At 44.8% G+C, this 22,141-nt stretch overlaps 1 protein-coding gene and 1 pseudogene across 15 annotated transcripts in view; one reads left to right on the forward strand and one right to left on the reverse strand.

Moving 5' to 3' along the window:
* SEC24B (SEC24 homolog B, COPII coat complex component) overlaps positions 1-15,016 on the reverse strand; it is an 82,780-nt gene extending 67,764 nt beyond the window's left edge. For 8 of the 15 annotated variants that reach the window (XM_045589066.1, XM_045589062.1, XM_036409254.2 and 5 more), the window contains exon 1: positions 14,678-14,829. In XM_045589066.1, coding sequence (XP_045445022.1) covers positions 14,678-14,798 — 121 coding nt within the window. In that variant the 5' untranslated portion in view covers positions 14,799-14,829. Of the gene's footprint in view, positions 1-1,427; positions 2,219-14,677 lie in introns of those variants that run through there. The other 7 variants (XM_036409217.2, XM_036409190.2, XM_036409235.2 and 4 more) reach the window with 4 other exon arrangements.
* Positions 4,362-5,483, forward strand: LOC118702840 (annotated as a pseudogene).
* Positions 15,017-22,141: the final 7,125 nt, after the last annotated feature.

A 22,141-nucleotide genomic window follows, 5' to 3' on the forward strand; every position in this document is an offset into this window, starting at 1 on the left:
TGCTAATATAGGGCATGTATAAAATGGAGAATCTTTTAGTGCCAGAAAGTAAAGAAGTGCTCAAAAGCCAAAAGGATGGAGGCAAAAGTACACAGAAGCCAACCTGATAAAGCTCCCAATGGTCAGAGCTGTAACAATTGAGTAACAAACATAAATAATGATAGTATTGGATTAAAATCCAAAGACATAAATATACATGAGTCCATAATAATATAAAAAAATGACTGAATAGACTTTACAATGGAAGGGACAAATCATCCTTATAGAGAAATCACAAATAATAAATGTGGAAGAATGAGGAAAAGAAAAATCACTATTAGAATTCCACATTAATAATTAATATAGACATAAGCCACTGAAAAATAATAAAATTAGTGGGGGGAAATTTAAAGACAAACAGGATAGTAACGTCCAAGTTTCTCCCCACGAATATTTATTAACAACTGTGCTGATTTTAACATATGCCCACAAATTATTTGATACACTCCACTCCTTTTCTGTTAAATGCAGACTGGAGTTAAGTGAGTTAGCCCTAACAAATACAATAGGAAAGAAAAAATAATAATAACTCTTCGGTGGGGGAACTCGAATGGCACTCCCTACTATGGACTGAATGTGTCAACTCAAAATCCTTTTTTAAAGCCCAAATTCCCAGTTTGATGGTATTAAGAGGTGGAGCCTTTGAGGAGTAATAAGGTTTAAGTCAGGTCAGGAGGGTAGGATCCTCATGATGGACTTAGTAGCCTTACAAAAGAGGAAGGGACCTCTTTTCCTCACATGCGTGAACCCAGGAAAAGCAATGTGAGCACACAAAGAGAAGGCAGTCATCTGCAAGTCAGGAAGAGGGTCTTCACCAGAACCCAACCATGCTGGCATCCTGACCTCGGACTTCCAGTCTCCAAAAAAGTCTATGGTGTAGGCCACCCAACTTATGGTATTTCATCATAGCCGCTCAAGTTAACTAGGACATCCCCCAAGTCAAGCCCCCTTGGCTAACATAATAAAAAAACAAGTTGATGTCATGTAACCCTTGATATGATATGATGAGGACACTTCATCTCTGTAGTATTCTTCCTAAAAATTCATAACCACAGTGTAATCATAAAAAAGCACTAGCAAGCCGAAAGTGAGGGACTGTCTACAAAATAACTAGTAAGTACTGTCAGGTCCTAAAAAACAAAAAAGAGTAAGAAACTATCACAGACCAGAGGAGATTAAGAAGGCTTGACAACTAAATGCAATATGACAGCTTGAATTAGATCCAGGAATAGAAAAAAAGAAAAGTAGAAAAACTGGTGAATTATAAATAAAATCTACATTTAGGCTAATTGTAGTTCACCAGTGTTAATTTCCCAGTTTTGATAAATGTTCTATGGTGTTGTTTAGACATGAGAGGAAAATGTAAGGCTTTATTTTTTAATTTCCCCCCCAGGGCACGGCAGCTTTATTAATGCGGGGGGCGTCCGCACAGACCCCTCCGACAGGCTGTTAGGTCATGTGTTCCTCACACTCCCTCCTGCCGCAGATGCTCAGTCCTGGCCGGCGGGCTCGGAGCTGCTGCCGCCCCTCAGGGCCATGCACCAGGTTCGGGCCAGACGGGAGCGCCCTGCACGGGCCGGGGTGCCCGCCAGGCTGCCCTCATGGTCCAGAAGCCACTCCTTCACCGCCAGCCCCCCGGCCGGCCCCCCGGAGTAGTTGCCCAGGGCGCCGCTGCTGCAGACCACTCGGTGGCACGGGATGAGGATGGGGACAGGATTGCTTCTCATGGCTCCGCCCACCGCCCGTGCGGCCTTGGGGTTGCCTGCCAGGGCCGCTAACTGCTGGTAAGAAACCACTTCTCCGAATTTCACAGCCTCCAGCAGCTTCCACAACACCTGTCTGGTGAAGGAGTCTTGCAGGAAGACGGGGTGGTGGAGCGCAGGCAGGGGCAGCTCCTGGAGGGCCGCGGGCTCCTGGAAGTAGGCGTGCAGCCAGGCCGCGCACTCCAGCAGGGGCTTCACCGGCTCCTCGGGCTGGCTGGGGGGCTCAGGAGGGGCGGAGGCCTCGGTGGGGCCAGCGGCCGGAGTCGCTCTGCCCAGAAGCTTGATCCCGTGCAGACCCTGCTGGCACCCAGAGATCCGGATCTGCCCCATGGGGCTGGCCACCACCCTGTGCTTCACCTCGCAGGCCGCGTCCATCCTCCCTCGGACCGCGAACCCAGGGCGCCGGCCTCCAGCAGCTGGGAGCACAGGAGAGCGAGGCCGATGTAAGACTTTAAAGGAAATTAAGACTTTAAAGGAAATTTTTCTGCACTATATTTGCATCACTTTTGCAAATCTAAAATTATTACAACATATGTTTTAAAAAACATCAGAAAAGAGTTGGAAATGCACTAAATTGGTAGTAGTAAATTGGTAGTAGACACAAATTTTTAGACAAATGACTACACCAAATATAACCAGCATGACTTTCCTAAAAAGCAAATATGATTTTTACTTCCTTATTTAAAGCTTTCTAATGGTTTCTCTTGTCATCAAAGTTTAATTCCTTCAAGAATGCCACCAAAAATATTAAAATTACAGTAGCCATGAGCAGGAAAAGGCTGAGAATCAATATTGCACACACTTTCCCCACACTCATTGTTCTCAAGGCATGCTTGTTCCTTCACCTCTGATCCTTCACAGAAGCTCTTCCCTCTATCTGGAATCTTCAAAAATTCTCTCTTCTTCCTTCGCTGACCACCTCTTACTCATTCTTCAGCCCTCAGTTCAGCTCCTCCTCTAGAAAACATTCTGTAACCCTATAAGGGAATGCTTGCTTAATGCCACATCTACAGTATTTTGAACCACTATGAATAACTTTCACAGGAACTGTAAACTCTGGAAGTGAAAAACGTGGGTCATTTGCTCTCAGTTCTATCCTATCCCTAAGGCTTAGCAGAGTGCCTAGGTCATGGAAACCATTATGATATTTTAGAGAGAGAGAGAGAGAGAAAAAAAAAAAAAACCTAGTGAACAATCATCAAATAGTTTTACACCAGGCATTTATCTCATCACAATGAACCAACAAGGACTTTATATGAAACTTAAAACAGAAAAAAATCCCACAAAACTTGGAATCTGATTTTTTTTAACTTGACATTTACTCTCTAAAAGTATATAAAAAAAGTTGAAACAAAAAAAGAAGAAAAAATATTTATTACATCCAAAGTGTTTTAATAGTGCCACTTAAAAAGAAATCTTACCAAGTATAATATATTAGTTTGCAACTGCTATTGTGACAAATCACCACAAACTTAATGACCTAACACAACATAAATTTATTCTTCTACAGTCCTGGAGGTCAGAAATCCAAAACTGGTTTCACTGGGCTAATGTCAAGTATCATGAGCAGAGCTGGTTTCTTTTAAGGCTCTGAGAAGAGAATCCATTTCTGCCTTTTTCAGCTTCTAGTAGCCACCTGCATTTCTGAGCTTATGGCCCTGTCTTCAAAGAAATTCACTCCAACCTCTGCTCCTGTGGTCACATTACTTTCTCTGCTGCTGGATGACTCCTCTGGTTTCCCTCTGATAAGGACTGTTGTGATTTTATCAGGCTCACCAGATTCAGGATAGTCTCCCAGCTCTAAATCACAGCTGCAAAGGTTTCAGAGATAAGAATGGGGACATACAGATTATTATGATCTCTGAATGCTTATGTACAAGAGAAAGCTTGCAAATATAAGTGACCCCCCAGCCTCCAGTGTATGTACGAAAGAGGATGCATCCACTCACTGGTACCAATCTTGAGAAGTAAACGAAACTTTTTAGCAAGTAGTCTATATACCTTTTCAATGGAGCTGCTTGGCTGGTCAGCCTAAATCAGTGGTCAGCAAACTGCGGCTCTTTGGCCCCTTGAGTGTGGCTCTTACATAAAATACCATGTGCGGGCACGCATGTACAGTGCAATTGAAACTTCGTGGCCCATGTGCAGAAGTCAGTTTTTGGCTCTCAAAAGAAATTTCAATTGTTGTAGTGATATTTGGCTCTGTTGACTAATGAGTTTGCCGATCACTGGCATAACTGATATCACTATATACCAACTAGAGACTAACTTTCTATAAGCAAAATTTATGGGTTGGGGGGGCTCGCCTCAGCCTGGCCTGCACATCCTCTCCAATCCGAGACTCCTCAGGATTGGGCCTAAACCGACAGTCAGATATCCCTCTCACAACTCAAATATTTTATGGCCATCTAGGCACTATACAAAAATTAATCATAGGCTTTCTTTAAATGAGCTTTCTCACTCCCACCACTTAACAGAGATGCAAAATTTTAAATATCAAGAATATTTGTTTTGAGGCCCGCCACTCCGAAATCTCAGTGAGCCTCAGACTGGTCTGAGCTTGGAACCGCCACCATGGCTGCCTACAAGCTGGTATTGAACCGACATGCGAGAGCATGTACAATAGAATCTGGAGAACCACTTCAGCGGCTGGTATGATGCGGACCTGAGCCCGGCTGGGCACGAGGAGGCAAAGCGCAGCGGGCAGGCACTGTGAGATGCTGGCTGTGAGTTTGAGATCTGCTTCACCTCAGTGCAGAAGAGAGCAATTCGGACCTCTGGGCAGTGCTGGATGCCACTGATCAAATGTGACTACTTGTAGTGAGGACTTGGCGTCTCAATGAGCGGCACTATGGGGGTCTGACTGGGCTTAACAAAGCAGAAACTGCTGCCAAGCATGGCGAGGCCCAGGTAAAGATCTGGAGGCGCTCTTATATCCCACCGCCACCACCGATGGAGCCTGACCACCCCTTCTACAGCAACGTCAGTAAGGGTCGCAGGTGTGCAGACCTCACTGAAGACCAGCTACCCTCGTGTGAGAGTCTGAAGGACACTGTTGCCAGAGCTCTGCCCTTTTGGAATGAAGAAATCGTGCCCCAGAGTAAGGAGGGGAAACGGGTACTGATTGCAGCCCATGGCAACAGCCTTCGGGGCGTTGTCAAACATCCGGAAGGTCTTTCTGAAGAGGCTATCATGGAGCTGACCCTGCCCACCGGTATTCCCACTGCCTATGAACTGGACAAGAACTTGAAGCCCATCAAGCCCATGCAGTTCCTGGGGGATGAAGAGACCGTGCGCAAAGCCATGGAGGCTGTGGCTGCCCAGGGCAAGGCCAAGAAGTGAAGGCAAGCAGGCCGACGCCTTTCCCCAGGACACCCTCCCTCCCACCCCACTCCTCTGCATCTCTCCTCTGCACATGTCACACTGACCACATCTGTAGGCATCTTAGGCTGTAGCTGCAGATGGGGACTGGTGGCTCCCATTGTGTGTCAGCCATTTTGTCTCCCACACCCACTCCCTCCATACAACCTAGTCAGAATGGCACATGTGGGGCATGGATCCTCACTCTAAGCTGAGGGAGACTCTTATCTAAGAGTCCAGAGGTAATAACTCCTGTTTTTTTGCTAGTGTTTGTCACTAAGGACCTGGTTGAAAGTAAGGGGATAAGGAGGAGACACGTTAAGCATGCCTATCTGTGTTCCTGAGAGCCGGCCTGTGCTACTGTGAGGTCAGATGAATTGACTGGGGGCTCCAGTCATTCCGGTGGAAGATGAACGGCTGGTGACTCAAACAAACATTTCCTCCTTGACCCCAGAAAAGCTGGCTCCAGAAGATTGGGATCAATCCTGAATGTTTACGTGTTGCATTTAATTTTACAAAAAAAAAAAAAAAAAAAAAAAAAAAAAGTATATCTATGTAAAATAATACAAAACAAAAATCCTTCTGGGGTTTTTAATTCAACTACTCCCACATGTGGCCATCACCAAATAGGCCATTCCGCACACCAAGGTGGGATGAGCTCCTTGACCTGTAGGAGTCACCCTGCTGTTTTAGCATCCCTCCCCGGCCTATTGGCTCATGGCAGTGAAATGACTCTTGATCACGTCCAGGTGTCTTTCACTGTGCGTGAGTGCTGAATCATGTTCTGGGTGCTGGCCCTGCCACGTGGGCCCAGGAAGCATTGTGAGCATAACTACTACATCTTTTTCAGATGCATATAATAAAGGAGTGACATGCAATTAAAAAAAATAATAATATTTATTTCATTTGATTTTTCTTGAGTCAAATTTCAATACTTTGTTTTTTTAAGTCAGATTAAGGGTTTTCATTATCTTCAAAAGTATATCAAGGTCAAAAAAAAGAAAAAGAAAAAAAGAATATCAAGGTCAGTCAAGTACAAACTCCTCTATTCTATATTTGGAGAAGTAGAATCGGGTCTAAGAATGTAATTCATTCATCATGAACTACCAAGAAGTAGGTCAGTATTTAGCTGGTATGCATTTTAACAATCATGCTTGGCAAAATATTAAAATACTTCTGAACCAGTAAGCTCTGACTGACCCTGCTTCTCTGTTATGCCCCACTCCCACCACTTAACAGAGATGCAACATTTTAAATATCATAAGCATAAATCATTTGAGTTAGGCATTATGTTACAGATGTGGAAATTTACTAACATCCCTAATACAAAGAAAATGAAAATATGGCTACATGTATTGTTATAGTACCGCAAATCTGATTTGTCAAATATTAACCAGAATGCTTTCTTAAAAATAAATAAATAAATAAATAAATAAATAAATAAAAGGAATAAAAACTCCTCTATTCTATATTTGGAGAAGTAGAATCGGGTCTAAGAATGTAATTCATTCATCATGAACTACCAAGAAGTAGGTCAGTATTTAGCTGGTATGCATTTTAACAATCATGCTTGGCAAAATATTAAAATACTTCTGAACCAGTAAGCTCTGACTGACCCTGCTTCTCTGTTATGCCCCATGATGGCCCCTTGCCCCAGACCCCTATGACCTCCTAATGATGCAGGAACTAAAGGACTAATGCTTGGCATATTACAAGCTTTCAGAACCCTGCTCTGGTGTAAGGGCTGGTATTCATTCAGTGGTTAGTACACATAGTACTGATTATTGAATATTATGAAATACACTACCCTTGCCAATAAAGTATCAATAATACAATGCTAAAGCACAGATTTTTTTTTACAAGCATAAAATGCATGTGTGCACACGTCCGCACGTGCACTCCCCCCCCTCCCCCCGAAGAAATCTGCAATTAGAAACCCTAAGGATTTAAAAACGGGGAGTCCCAATTCTTTCTGATGGAAGGCAAATATTTACAAAGGTAACTGTCCCATTCACCATTGGCAGACAGAGCCTACATACATGCCTGTGCAACCATTTGGATAAAAATCTCACACTGCATATTAGTATAGTTTCTCCTGCAAAACTCCATGCCAGGGATAATACTAATTGCTTTTATATATGTAAACTTTATATGATTCTCATAACAATCCTGAGAAGTATTGCTATTGTTATTTTACAGACAAATATGGGCATGAAAGCTCACTAATTCATACAAATTCAAGCAGTTGGTAAGTAGTGAAGAGGCCAGGCATTGCAGGTTCCAAAGCACATTTCACAATGCCTATTTCTCAGACATGCTAAAAAAAAAAACAAAAAAAAAAACCCCAAGCAAGTTAAGACTTGCCACTGGCTAGATAAGGCATTTTACTACTTCCTCTCTCCTCCCTGCTTCATTCTGCTTTTGCCAGTGCCTAATATAAGCAGCTTTTGGCATATAATTTTAAGAAGCTGATCCAACCTACCTTCCAGCAAGTCCACTAGCTGAGGTAGATGGCCTATTAAAGAAAACCTCCCAAGAGCAGATTAGTGGGAGGGAAGCAGGACTGGATAGTGTAAGAACAAAAAAACAAACAAACAACAACAAAAAAACACTAAAATAGTGACTGAGCCTTAAATACAAGAAAGGAGTAAGAAGAGGTGGCCCTACATATTCCTTTCCATGGCCAGTCTTCACAAGCAATAATAAATAGAAGCCAAGTACACTTGCTCAATTGACTGTTACTGCCTGCTGCTCCTGGGAATATGATGAGGAAAACTCACAAGGTTTCTGCCATTGGGAGAATTTATATCCTGGTGTTCTTGAAGGAAAATGGATGTCGCCAAAAAGGGATACTAATTTGCTAAGCACCTCATTTTGCTGAGCACCAGGTACTTTATTTTCTCAAAGCCTACAACCTTTTCACTAGCCCACACTTTCTGACAATCCTGAGCATACTTAACCTGTTGGAAACAAATAGCTTCCCCAGAGCTGAATATAAGCTGATTTGCTCTAAACACAGCAGTAATCACTATGAAGATACTCTCATTTCTAAGAAAGCCCCTTGAAGTCTCACTCAAAATCTGTTCTATTTCAATGTCTTCAGGACCTAACACTTCAGGGTTTATAGATGTACTAGAGGCCAGATGCACAAAATTTGTGCAAGGGGCTTGGCTGCCGCTGCTGCCCCCATGGCTTCATTCAAAAGGTGGTCCAGAAAGATGTCTGATCTAATTAGCATATTACACTTTTATTATTACAGACTGGGGGGTTGGGGGTCCCTCAGCCCAGCCTGCACCCTCCCCCGATCCAGGACCCCTCAGGTAGGGTCCCTTGGCCTGGCCTGAGATCAGGATAGGGCCTATCGGGGCTTTCCTTACCTTACCGGGCCTGCAGGCAGCTGGCCCCACTCCCACCGCTGCCACTGCTTGCCATCTGTGCAGACCTGTCCCTGCTCCCTGCCACCGGTGGCCTCCCTCTGCAGGAAACAAGCTGGGGTGGAATGGCTTGGCTGCCCTGGGCCTCCTTCTTTCTTTGCTGGGGGGCCAGCCCTGTGAGGAGTCGTCTGCCTACCTGATCGCCCCTACTGCTGGCCTACCTACCGAATCACCCCTAACCACTGGTCTGCCTTCCTGATCACCCCTAATCACTCTACCTGCCTGCCTCATGGCCCCTTATTGCTTGCTTGGGAGAAGGGACAACACTCACTTCCGGTTGGTCAGTTTCTGGTGGTTACTGGTCATTAGGACCCAGGGTTTTTATTTATTAGGATTAGAAAGATTAGCTGAAATACTGAAATCAATGACAATGAATATGATTTACAAAAATTATTACAGCCGAAACCGGTTTGGCTCAGTGGATAGAGCATCGGCCTGCGGATTGAGAGGTCCTGGGTTCAATTCCGGTCAAGAGCATAAACCTTGGTTGCGGGCACATCCCCAGTGGGGGCTGTGCAAGAGGCAGCTGATCGATGTTTCTCTCTCATCGACGTTTCTAGCTCTCTGTCCCTCTCTCTTCCCCTCTGTGAAAAATCAATAAAATATATATTTTTTAAAATTATTACAGATATAAACCTGAGGGGAAAGAGGTGAGTTGGAAATGAAAAGACACTACAAATATGTATAGCAATAGACAAAAAAAAAAATTATAATAAACTTAAAAGGAAATTATATATCCAGTTAGTTATATAATACCATCGTAATATCTTTAAGGAAGGACCCATGCTCTCCCTAACTGTGAAGGAAGACTAGAAACCTGAGACACAGATGCCTCTCTGATCAAAAGGAACTTACTTCAGACACACTAGGCAGATTTATATCATTTTAAATTTTGCATGTGCTCTCAAAGTTGATGGTTTCCTATAACTGATCAGATAGTGTTACGAAGTGAATGGGATATTTATTTATATCTTTCATAATGACTTTGAACAATTCCCATTATTATCTCATGTTTCTTTTATTATTGACAATTAAAATGATAAAACTGCCAGAATCATTCTTGTAAAAGGCTTATAGAAGGAAGAAAACACATTTTTATTTGGAAACGAGCATCACTGCTTCCTAAAATAGAATAAAACAGTGGTGGTGGGGAGAGAGGGTGGGAGCAGGCTGGAATATGTTAATGGGGGGGAAAGGAGGACCCATGTAATACTTACAATTAAAAAAATTCTATGGTTTATAAACAATCAGCGTGGTTTATTGTTAAATCTGGGTGTCCCACCACCCCGCAAAAAAATTGTTTTAAAAGATCTCTATCAATTCATTTGGAAGAAATGTTGGAGTTACACCAGCATCTCATTTCCAGGATATTATATCACTCAATCATCCTTCGTGTGAGGACCCAGCTTTTGAAGGCTCTCAAAATGCAGAGTAAAAGTTGAAAAAATATTCAACAAATATTTCATATGGAAATAAAAATAATTCTAAAAGACCATATTTTATTCAATTACAGAACTAAAGTATAGAAATACAACTCTAGGGAAGAAAGTTAAGAGAAAATATTTCATAGATTCAAGTAAGTCAACTTTTATCTTTAAATGGGAAAAGCATGTTAAAGGTTAAACCTGGAAAACAAGTTATAATGAAATCTCAATGTCCAAGTTCTATTATTATAGCAAAAGGAAACTTTAGGAATTAATAGAAAGCCCTAGCTGGGTGGCTCAATTGGTTGGAGCGTCTTCCCTTACACCAAAAGGTGGTAGGTTTAATTCCAATCAGTTGCAGGTATGGGAGGCAACTGATCTATGTTTTAAAGTCCAATAACTTGTAAAGTGCTCTCTAGGTAATATTCCAGTTTTACAATTGTTTTCTATGATGTTTCATACTCATAGTTCTGACCTGTTTGTTTTTCACCATATCTGGAATTGCACAGAGATATATTAAAAGGCAAACTATTTTATACAGGGCAAAGAATAAATCGCAAACCCAGCCAAGACTGGTTTGGCTCAATGGAAAGAGCGTCGGCTTGGGGACTGAGGGGACCCGGGTTCGATTCCGGTCAAGGGCATGTACTTGGTTGCGGGCATATCCCCAGTAGGGGGTGTGCAAGAGGTAACTGATCAATGACTCTCTCTCATCGATGTTTCTGGCTCTTTATCTCTCTCCCTTCCTCTCTGTACAAAATCAATAAAATATATTAAAAAAAAAAAAAAGAATAAATCGCAAACCCAAATGCCTGCTTAATCGTTATTGATAGATGCCAGTACTAAGTAGCAAAAACTACTTTTCTTTCTAAGACTAGCAAACAAAACAAAAACAGATTTGACCTTGTTATCTCTCTGCTTAAACTTCCTTCCACAAGAACAACCACCCCAAACTGACCCTAGTTCTTTTAAAGTATTCCTTTTAAAGTATTCCTTTTAAAGTATTCCTTTCAATTCCAATGCTTGGGTTTTCCCTACCACCCAGTACTCTTTTTACCTTTTTAAAAAATATATATTTTTGTTTATTTGAAAGAGGAAGGAGGGGGGAAGGGCAGAGGAAGGGGAAGAAGGGAGGGAGAAGAGAGGAAGGGGAGGGGTAGAAACATCAATGTTGAGAGAGAACCACTGACCAGCTGCCTCTTGCATGCTCCACACTGGGGATCCAGCCCACAACTTGAGCATGTGCCCTGACCAGGAATCAAACTGTGACCTCCTGGTTCACAGATTGCTGCTCAGCCACTAGCCAAGCTGGCTGGGCCCTTTATGCTTCTTTTAAAAAAAAATAATATTTTTTTAATTGCTTTCAGAGAGGAAGGGAGAGGGAGAAAGAGATGGAAACATCAACAATGAGAGAGAATCATTGATAGGCTGCCTCCTGCATGCCCCCTACTGGAGATGGAACCATAACTGGGCATGTGCCATTGGCTGGAATTACCGTATTTTTCGGACCATAAGACGCACCGGACCATAAGACGCACCAGTTTTTAGAGAAGGGAAATGAAGAAAAAAAGATTCTGAAACAAATAGTGTCCTAAAATATTTTATGTGCATTAAAACCCAACATCACAGTCATAAACACATGTAATCAACCCTGTAAAGTAAACAGCAGCATTTAGAACCATTTTAGAGCCGGGCAAGCACACAGAGACCACACAGAGCCGGGTAAGTAAAAAAACTTTTTTTTTTAAAGTATATGTGTAGGCTATATTTGGACCATAAGACGCAGGGACTTTCCCCCCCCACTTCTGGGGGAAAAAAAGTGCGTCTTATGGTCCGAAAAATACAGTAAGCCTCGGACTGAGAAGGCCAATACTCTATCCACTGAGCAAAACCAGCCAGGGCCCTTTTCGCTTCCTGACTGTTTAGTTTCTTTCTTTCTTTTTTTTTTCCCCCTTGTTTTGCAATTTTTTTCTTGTCTTTTATTGAGTTTTTAGAAATAGGAAGGGTGAGAAGGAGAGAGACATCATCAATGTGCATAAGCCGCCCCCCTACTAGAGCTCAGTAGGAACTGAATCCACACTTGCCTATGTGCCCTAACCAGAAATAGAACCTGCCACCTTTTGGTGTGAGGGATAACACTCCAACCAACTGAGCAACACTGGCCAGGCCTAAACATGCCTTGCATTTTCATAGCCCCAGACTTCTTTCTGTTCATCTGTAACCTCTCCATGGACACTGCCCTCCTACCCCAACCCATCAAATCCCTCAAGGTCATAAGCAACTTGAATGTCCCCAAAATAAAGGCAGAGTTTTTCCTACCTACCAGGCTTACTACTGAGTACCCAACTAGTAAACAGGCAAAAATATTGAAATTATCTGCTTAAAGGAATAATTATAAATAGCAGAAATCAAGCACATTCTATATTTGACTTGTATATACAGTAATTGATTTGTTCTTACAGATTTAACATCCTAATTACAACTGATATTCTGGCATCCCTTGAGCATTCACAAAATTTTTAAGGGTAAGAAAAATATTTCTTTTCTTTTTTCTTTTTTTTTTTTCTGATCAAGCCTCAAAATTTTATTCAAGAACAACGGTTTATCAGAAAAATATTTCTTTAAGCCCTGGCAGATTTGGCTTAGTGGATAGAGTCGGCCCAAGGACTGAAGGGTCCCAGATTCAATTCTAGTCAAGGGGACATACCTTGGTTATAGGCTCTATCCCTGGCATATTCTAGAGACAACCAATGAATGGGTCTCTCTCACATAGATGTTTCTCTCTCTATGTGTCTCTCCCCCTCCCTTCCACTTTCTCTGAGAAATAAATATAAATAATTTAAAAAATTGTTCATTAAGACATAATGCATATTTAAAAAAATCAAGAAAAGACACAATCCTTAAATCACATGAGTTTACAATAGTCTAAAACACTTGGGATCTTTTTTTAAATAATTGTGTTCCAATTTCAAAACTATTTGAAAAACAAAATTTTAGTAAGTTCAAAAGAAGAAAAAAATGCTCACAAATGTCTTTGTATATGTTGCAGAGAACAGTGCAAAACCTACAATACTATTCACATTCAAACCCATTAAACAACTAATGGAGGTAAAAACTGCAATATTAATAAGTATGGCTGATCCAAAAGATATTAAGGCCAAGCCATCACTTCTGACTTACGGGGGGCGGAATTCAACCTCTAATTCCCAGGATAAACGATAAAGCATCTGTTGCAAAAATTAGATGTTGGCTGAACTGATGTAAAAAGCCCAGCAGCAAGCACTGGCAGGCATGGCTTAGTTGGTTGGAATGTCCTCCTCCCAACTCCCATACACCAAAAGGCTGAGGGCTCCATCCCTGGTCAGGGCGCATCTGAAAGCCAACCCATCCAGGTCCCTCTCAAATCAATAAGCCTGTTCTTGGATGAGGATTTGAAAAAAAAAAAAAAAAAAAAAAAAAAAAAAAGCCCAGTAAACTTTCACTAACAACCTGGATAAAATAGGTCGGTCTAACAATCGTGTAGTTTTTTTGTTTTTGTTTTTTAAGTTTTTATTTTTATGTATTTTATTGATTTTTTTTTACAGAAAGGAAGAGAAGGATAGAGAGCTAGAAACATCATCGATCAGTTGCCTCCTGCACACCCTCCACTAGGGGGGATGTGCCCGCAACGTAGGTACATGCCCTTGACCTGAATCGAACCGGGGACCCCCCCCAGTCCGCAGGTCCACGCTCTAGCCACTGAGCCACACCGGTTTAGGCAATCGTGCGGTTTCGTTCTTTTACAAACAGGACAGACATCTTTCCAAAGTTTCCAGGCGATCATTTGGAGGGTTCTCTTCTCAACTATTACCAAAATCTCTAAGAGAGTGAGGCCCGCCTTCGCCTGCCCCATGCGTGAGCATCCCAAACCTCAGGACCAGGGAGCGGACGTCCAAGACAGAGGAACCGCACACGCCCCACCTGCGACCTCGGGGGGGGGGGGGGGGGGGGGAAGCGGCTTTTCCGGCATCGCCGCTGCCGGTGGCGGGGCCGGGCCTCCCGGCCCGGACGTTCCAGAATTTGTGAAAGTGAAGCTGGAATCACACCCCACCCAGAGGCGCCCGTCAGCCCCCGACGGACACGGGCTCCCCGTCAAATACGGCGGCGGCGAGCGACCTCCGACCTCCGGGGCCGCGGCGATGACAGGCCCCGAGGCCAACTGGGTCAGGGTTACGGTTACACTCGGGGTGCACACCGACACCCCTTTGTCCGCCCAACTTGGGCGCTCACTTCGGCTCCGTCCGAGGCGCGGGCGTGCTCGCGGGGCCGCGGAAATCAGTTTCCCGGAGTCCGGCAGGGCCCGGGGCCCCCCGCTCCGGCCTCCCCGGACCCCGCACCGGCGGCGCCATGCCAGGCCCGGGATCCGAGGGATGGCGGCCCGCGCCGGCTCCTCCGGGCCCCCGGCGGGCTCGGGCCTAGGGTTCCCGGGCGGAAACAGCCCGGCCCCGGCTTCCCACAACCCCCTCCCCGGTGCAGGGCGCCTCCCCGCCCCGCCGGCCCCCGCCCCGCGCGCCGCGGCCCGATCCCCGCGCCCCCGGCCCGCCCGGCCCGCCCCGCGCGCAGGCCGCCCGCCGGCCTAGGCCCCGCGCCCGCCCGCCCGCCCGCCCGCCCGCCTCACCGTTCTGCGGCGGCGGCGCCGGGCCCGGGCCCGCGGCGGCTCCGGAGGCGGCGGCTCCCCCGAGTTTGGGCTGGCTGCGGGCGCCGGCGGCGCGCGGAGGGGACCCGGCGGGGGCCGACATGACGGCGCTGCTGGCGCGGCGGCTCCGCGACGGGAGGTGGGCGGGGGCACGGGGGCGGGGCCGGGCGGAGAGGAAGAGGAAGGAACGCGCCGGCGTCACCGGGGGAGGCACCGAGGCCTAGGCCGCGCTCCGAGGAGAAGAGCGAGCGGCCGCGGGAGCGGGGACCCTGGCCCGCTCCGCCCCGCCCGGCCCGGCCCGGCCCGGCCCGGCCTAACCGAGCGCCAGGCCGCGGGATTCCCACCGCGGGCAGCAGCCTCCCGGTCCGGCCCCGCCGCCGCCACGCCCCCTGCCGGCCGGAGCGGGGCAGCCTGGGCCTGGGCCTCGCCGCCAGCCCTGGAGGGAGGGAGCTCGCTAGCAGGGGCCTTGGGGCGCGCTCCGTGGGGGACCCGGGGTGGTGGGTGCGGAGGCTGGAACGCTGGCCTCGCCGGGGCCGCAGTGTCCGAAGGCGATCCGACATCCGGAGCCCAATAGGGGCTGACCCCACCCACCCTTACTCCGAAGGGCAATCCAGGGTTTGATAAACAGGAGAATCTCTACAAGAAGAACATTATTCAAAACTTTCGCCACCCACCTAAATCTAGAGGAGGGGAAGGGGGAAAGAGTAAGGGAAACTCGAAGACAAGTTTTATCTCCTTCCTGATTTTTGCAAAGGGTTGGCTCATTTGGCCCCCTCTAAAAAGCAGAACTCTGGCTTGCTTTGTCTACACTACAGAAATCTCTGAATCTCTCTGGCCAGTCCTTGTATGCGGACTGGGAAGCAAGACCTGGACTACATTTCCTAAGTCCTTTTGTAGTCTTGCAACCTTGATTGTGCCACCATTATTGTGTACTAGAAAGACTGCTATGAAACATTGAATTCAGAATGTGTTATGACAATAGAATATTTCTGAAAGTCTAATTTATTGAATGACTCAAAAAGTGTTGATCATCTGCCGAAACCGGTTTGGCTCAGTGGATAAGAGCATGGATCTGCAGCCTGAAGGGTCCCAGATTTGATTCCGGCTAAGGGCATATGCTCAGGTTGAGGGCTCAATCCCCAATAGGGGGTAAGAGGCAGCCAATCAATGATTATCTTTCATCATTGATGTTTCTCTTCCTCTCCCCTCCTCTCTGAAATCAATAAAAACATATTTTTAAAAAATAATAATAATACAAAGTGTCCCTTTAGCTGTTGCCATGAATTAGTGATACCTAATGCTTCAAAATGCACCAAATAAATTGCAAAAGGATTTCAATGGTTGGATTTGTATTTTTGTTATAGAATAGTAAGAAGCTACCAAAATTCCAGAACAAGTGGAATAGGGAAACTAAGACAGATAGTTAAATAGCTAGTAAATTCTATTTTCCCCTAAACCAAGAACACTAATAGTAAATGGTTTTCACTTCCCTTCCCCAACCTGAGGGTAAGTAGCTTAAACCACCCTACTCAGGGAGACAGATAACAGAAATCCAATTAAGTACTCTTTTTTCCCACCACACCCAAGGACAAATTGAGATAATAAATTTAATTTTGGTACATCAGCATAAAGCTGATAAATGTTCTATTAATTCTCCACTAAGAACTCTCCTAAACACCCAGCCTTTAAAACCCCTGAAAACAAAGGTCCCAGCACTCTCCCTTCAGGAGCCCTTATCCTTCCCCTCCACCATCTCCCCCAGCCCTGGACCCCCTCACTATCCCCTAACCTCCAAGGAACCCTGTGAGACTGGCAACCAGGGGAGCAATGGGCAGCAGCAGCTCAGTCCAACCCATTCTCCCTCCTGGAGCATGCCAGTGCCATTCCATTCCCCCCTGCCCCCTAAGGCATATATCCCCTCCCCTCTAAGGGTCTCCTCCAGACTGGCAACCAGGGGAATAATGAGCAGCAGCACCTCATCCTGAGCTAACCCCCTGCACCTGTCTCCAAGGCTCCCTACCCTCTGACTTCCCAGTGAGCCACAGCAGCCCAGCCTGGGCTCTCCTGTTTCCTGTTGCTTCTTCTATGCCCTTCCTTATTTTTTCTGCGGCCAATAAATTCATCCTTGCTTTTCTATACTTTGTCTCTCTCTTTAAAAAAAAAAAATAACACAAAAAAATCCCTCACATTTATCTTTAAAATAAATTTTATTTATTTAGAGGAAGGGAACGGGGAAAAAAGATAAAAATATCAATGTTAATTCAAGCTGGTTTTGTTCAGTGGATAGAGCGTCAGCCTGGGGACCAAAGAGTCCCAGGTTCAATTCCAGACAAGGGTAAGTACCTTGGTGGCAGGCTCCTCCCTGGCCTGGGCCCTGTTTATCTCACATCAATGTTTCTCTGTCTTTTCCTCTCTCTTCCACTCTCCCTAAAAAATCAATGGAAAAATATCCTCTGGGGAGGATTAACAACAACAACAAATTAATGATAGAAAACTTGACAGATAGCTGCCTTCTGCCCACCCCCCACTGGAGATGGAGCCCGAAACCCAGGTATATGCCCTGACCAAGAATCGGATTAGCAACCTCTTGGTGCATGGGAGGACACTCAACCAACTAAGCCATGCTGGCCCAGGTACACTTAGTCTCTTGATTGAAATCTTTTTTAAAAATATATGTATTTTATTGATTTTTCACAGAGAGGAAGAGAGAGGGATGGAAAGTTAGAAACATCAATGAGAGAGAATCATCCATCAGCTGCCTCTTGCACACCCCCTACTGGGGATGTGCCCACAACCAAGGTACATGCCCTTGATGGAATCGAACCTGGGACCTTTCAGTCCACAGGCCGACGCTCTATCTACTGAGCCAAACTGGTCTTGGCTTGATTGAAATCTTTTTGTCAAGAAGACAAGAACTGAGGCCTTGTTGTCTTCCTGGGAACACTTTGGGGATTGAGAACTTTCAACAATACATTATGCTAGATAAGCACAAAAGGGCACGTCCTTTCCCACAGGCTTTCCAGCTTCACAGAAACCTAAGCCCAAATACGCAAAAGATCACACTCTGCTTCCTCAAGACGACACAATTACAGGTTTCAACACTTAGCAGTCCTTTGAAAAAATGTTTCAAAAAAAAGCTCTGGATTAAGGACTACAGTTACGTGCACTAAGGAGTAACTGGACAATTGGCTTTCTGCCACTGGAATGTATCGTCCTGGGTATAAGAAGCCCATTATAATCAGAGGTATGTGGAATGAAGATGAACCCTATCTCTTTTGGAGAGACTTCTAAATAGAGGGAGTGGGATGGTATTAACAGATCTTCCTCCACAATCTTTATCACTTAAATTGCTTCCACAAGTCCACTAATTGGCCATAGTATTTTTCTAGCATGTTTTTTTGCACGGCAGACCCTATAACCTTTATGACAATGTTATTTCACTCTACTGCTTTATGTTCCATGACCGCTGTCAGTGAAGGAGGAATAGGATGGGTACAAGGCATTGTGCTCATCACTTTGAGTGTATTTCCTTCCCCCATTTAGTCCTCACAATAACTGGGATTTTTTCTTATTTCCATTTTACCAGTGAGGACCAAAGGTTTGTAGATTTCAAGTAATCTTAGTAAAAATCATGAAGTAGTAAACAGTAGAACCAGAGATCAAACCAGTCTATTAGCTCAAAAAAATCTGCTTTATCCACTACAAACTGTAGTGGGTTAACTTACATCTTCTTTCATAAAGCCATGCTAATCAGGATGTACTATTTTGCTTGTCAAAGAATTTTCCGTTTTACATATTTAGAATATATCCCAGTGTCTTCAGAATGGTGGAACTCAGTGTTTGCAATGCAAACTCTCAAGGCCTACTGAATGCTGGAGTTAGGACCCAACAAGCTCTCCGGTGAATCTGATGCACAGGAAAATTTGAGAACCACTGCTTTTGAATAACAAAGTTAAGCTGAATTAGTTCATTCTTTTTGATATTAGGATGTGATGGCCCTTTTCTTCAGGACATCTCTGCAATCTTTTGCCAGTCACTAAAAGTGAAAGTTTGTGAAGGGCAAGATCATTGTAGATGAAATGAAGCAAGCAATTGTCAGTACCAGCAGCAAGGCAGACACCCCAGGGCATCTCGCTGGCCTGGTCTGCTGATGGCCAGACTCTCTTTGCATGAAACCCAGACAGACTGGTGCGAGTGTGACAGGTGACCATTGGCACCTGCTAGAAATATATGGCAGAGCTTCAGTAACAAAATGTTTTTACTTAAAAAAAAAAGTGGAAGTTGTATGTGTGTGATTCAAGTGCCAGGAATACCAAATATGATGGTTCCTTTGTCCATTCAGATTGACAGGCTGTGTTGAGACAAATGCCGAGGTCAAGTCAGTGTTCAGGGGGAAAGAGTGCTATAATTGAAACTAATTCCTGTCACGGGTGCAGAAGGGACATTTTTCTGAGTGTCAAACTGTGACAACATGCCGCTGTTTGTCACCCCCAACTCAGGGCACATATTTTCTCTAGAACATAAGTTGTGGAAGCTTTAGACCTTTCTTTATTGCAACCTTGCTTCACGTCTTTCTCAGGCAGCAGTTTAATTATCTAGTTTTGAAATCACATCCAACCTTCGTTTTCAAGTTTCAAGCACTTATAAAACAGTGCAAACCCCGACACACAATACATCAACGTGAGCTCGTGCCTTTCAAGGAGAAGAATTTCCTGGTTAAGGGGGAAATTGTGCAGGTGGCTTTATTCTAAGTCTGGGCCTTCTTTACTCAGTTTGCTGTGTTCTACATTCACTGCGTGGAACTTGTACTGGTCGCTGGGAGCCAGTTTGTTCCAGGCTCTGGGTGATTCTTTCCCACAGACAACTGGATTGAACACTGCCAGGCGCAAGACAAATAGCGCTGCCCCCGTACCTCTGGCTCCAATAAAAACAAAGAGGAAGATCAAAGTTGAATGCTTCTTGGCCTGAGGACCTGACGGAGCATGGTTGCAGCAGAGAACTCGGAAGCAGAGAAAAACAAAAGCGCACAGGGGACAGACAGTGAGCACCTTAGATGAGCGGATTTCCAAAATATCCCACGACCCCAGGCTCCGAGGGCACCCTGCGTCAGTAGGGCCCGGATGTGGCTGTCCATAACAGTGCCTGCTGGACCGAGCCCCTCACGCGTCCGCTATAACCTGACCATATCGTCAGCATTCCACTCCAAGGTAAACTTCCTTATTTCTGTACAATGTATAGTCCTGAGGGGCATTTTTTTTGCGTCAAAACTGAGACATCTGTATTGACTACACAGGCACTTTCTCAGGAGGCCACGCGTTGTGAGATGGAGGGTCCTACAGACCTAAGACCCAGGAGGCCTTGCGGGCAGACACACAGCGGTCCTCTAGCTGAGCACCAGCGGCTGCTGGGGGAACGGGGCGCTGGGAGCGCTATGGTAGGCCTAGGCTGCTGCTGAGAAAAGGGACCCTGCACATTGATGGACTTTTGTTGAACGTTTTTTTTTTTTAAATATATTTTTATTGATTTTTTACAGAGTGGAAGAGAGAGGGATAGAGAGAAATATCGATGAGAGAGAATCACATAGATCAGCTGCCTCTTGCACACCCCCTACTGGGGATATGCCTGCAACCAAGGTACATGCCCTTGCCTGGAATTGAACCTGGGACCTTTCAGTCCGCTTGCCAACGCTCTATCCACTGAGCCAAACCAGTTTCGGCTTGTTGAACATTCATCTTTTTAAATTTTTTACTTATTGATTTGAGAGAGAGAGAGAGAAAGGGAAAGAAAGTGAAACATCAATTTGTCATTCCACTTGTTTAGGCATTCATTATGTGGACGAAAAGGGCCACATGCTGACCTGACAAGCTCAGAGGAGGCCTGCATGGCAGACTTGCAAACTCAGAGACCTAAAGTAACCACAAAGGATGGTCTGGCATTAAACTTCAACTAAAAGCAGTTATGGTGGGCAGTTACGTCCTAGGCTTGTCTTCACTGACAAGGTCAACTTTTACCTTAACTGAGCCTATTTGTCTTTTTGCATCTATAATAACATACCCATTGAAATGTCTGGGTAACTTGTAACTTCCATTTGAAACAGGAATTTTAGGGGGACTTAGGCAGGCTTAGGGATTTTTTTTTAGAATTGGGGTCCATGGGGAAAGCCCAGGGCTGCAAACTGGGAGAAGGCACATCTCCATAACACAAGGAAGCTGGGTGCAGTTACTTTTCCATAAGACAAGTAGGCCGCAAGAGGTATATTTCCATCAGACAAAGAAGTAGCCAAAAAAGGTCCTATTTACAAAATAGAAGGAAAAGCCCTTCTTCAGAAGGAAAGGAAGGGAGGAGTGGGGAGAACCTCACCTGTGCCATGTGAGGTTCAACCTTAGAGCCCAGGAGTTCCTATAGTAACCAACTTGAAGGAGAATAGTGGCCAAGCAGAGGGAATATCAAGGGATCAGGAGGACTCCAGTGGGAATTTTCCCCTTCCCTACTTGGGAATCCGTCCTGTGGGACTTCCCCCCTCCCTACGTGGGAGTCTGTACTTGTTTTTTTGTTTGTTTGTTTGCTTGTTTTTGTTTTTTGTTTTTTTTAATAAGTAAATTTCCATCTTTGCTAAACCACTTTCTGTCTGTGGATTCATCCTTTGATTCCAGTGGATAAAGAATCTGGGTTCCAGTCCAAAAATTCGGTATTACCTTTTTCTGGAGCCCCTGGGGTACAACCAAATGTGGGCACCAGGACAGATACCACACATTCCTTCATTATCATGTTAATTGTTCCTGCATCCACCTAAGTACAGTATGTGTCCACCGTTTTACTTTTTATCCAATCCCAGGGTTCCCTCTCCCTGCTCCTCTCTTTGCTCTATCCCACCTCCTTAATCCCATCACCAATGAATTTCATGTAACCCACCTACGTCCCTCCTTTGATTGCAATGTATAAATACAAATGTAACCTGCCATTCTCTGGAGTATTATCTCAATTCGTTGAGGTTCTGCTTTCCAGCATATGTCAACAGTTTTGGCTCAAACACACAAAAATTCTTTACAGGTTTCAATGTTTTGTTTTGTCTTTTTGTTTGTTTGCTGTCTTTTTACATTAACAATTTGTTGATTCTTACAAGTGCCCTGAACTTGGATAGAACCATTAACCTTAGCATATTGGGACCATGCATACTCTGATGGAGTGATCCATCTGGCCAGGGCCAAACATCTTTTATCTTTTAGTGGCATTCCTTATTAGTTGTCCCTCTCCCAATGAGGAGAGTAATTTTCTTCCTTCTTCTCTTTTATCTGACCTATTTACACATTGCATTTTTAGTAGGCCAAGTGTTATGGATACAAAGGTAAATAAGATATAATCTGTCTCCAAAGATCCCATGCAGATATATGGACTTTCTTGTATTTGGATTTCTTTTTCCTGCAAACTTGCTGTGTTCTTTTCTTT

Source organism: Pipistrellus kuhlii, unplaced genomic scaffold (assembly GCF_014108245.1).
Source record: "Pipistrellus kuhlii isolate mPipKuh1 unplaced genomic scaffold, mPipKuh1.p scaffold_m20_p_1, whole genome shotgun sequence".
Taxonomy (NCBI): Eukaryota; Metazoa; Chordata; class Mammalia; order Chiroptera; family Vespertilionidae; genus Pipistrellus; species Pipistrellus kuhlii.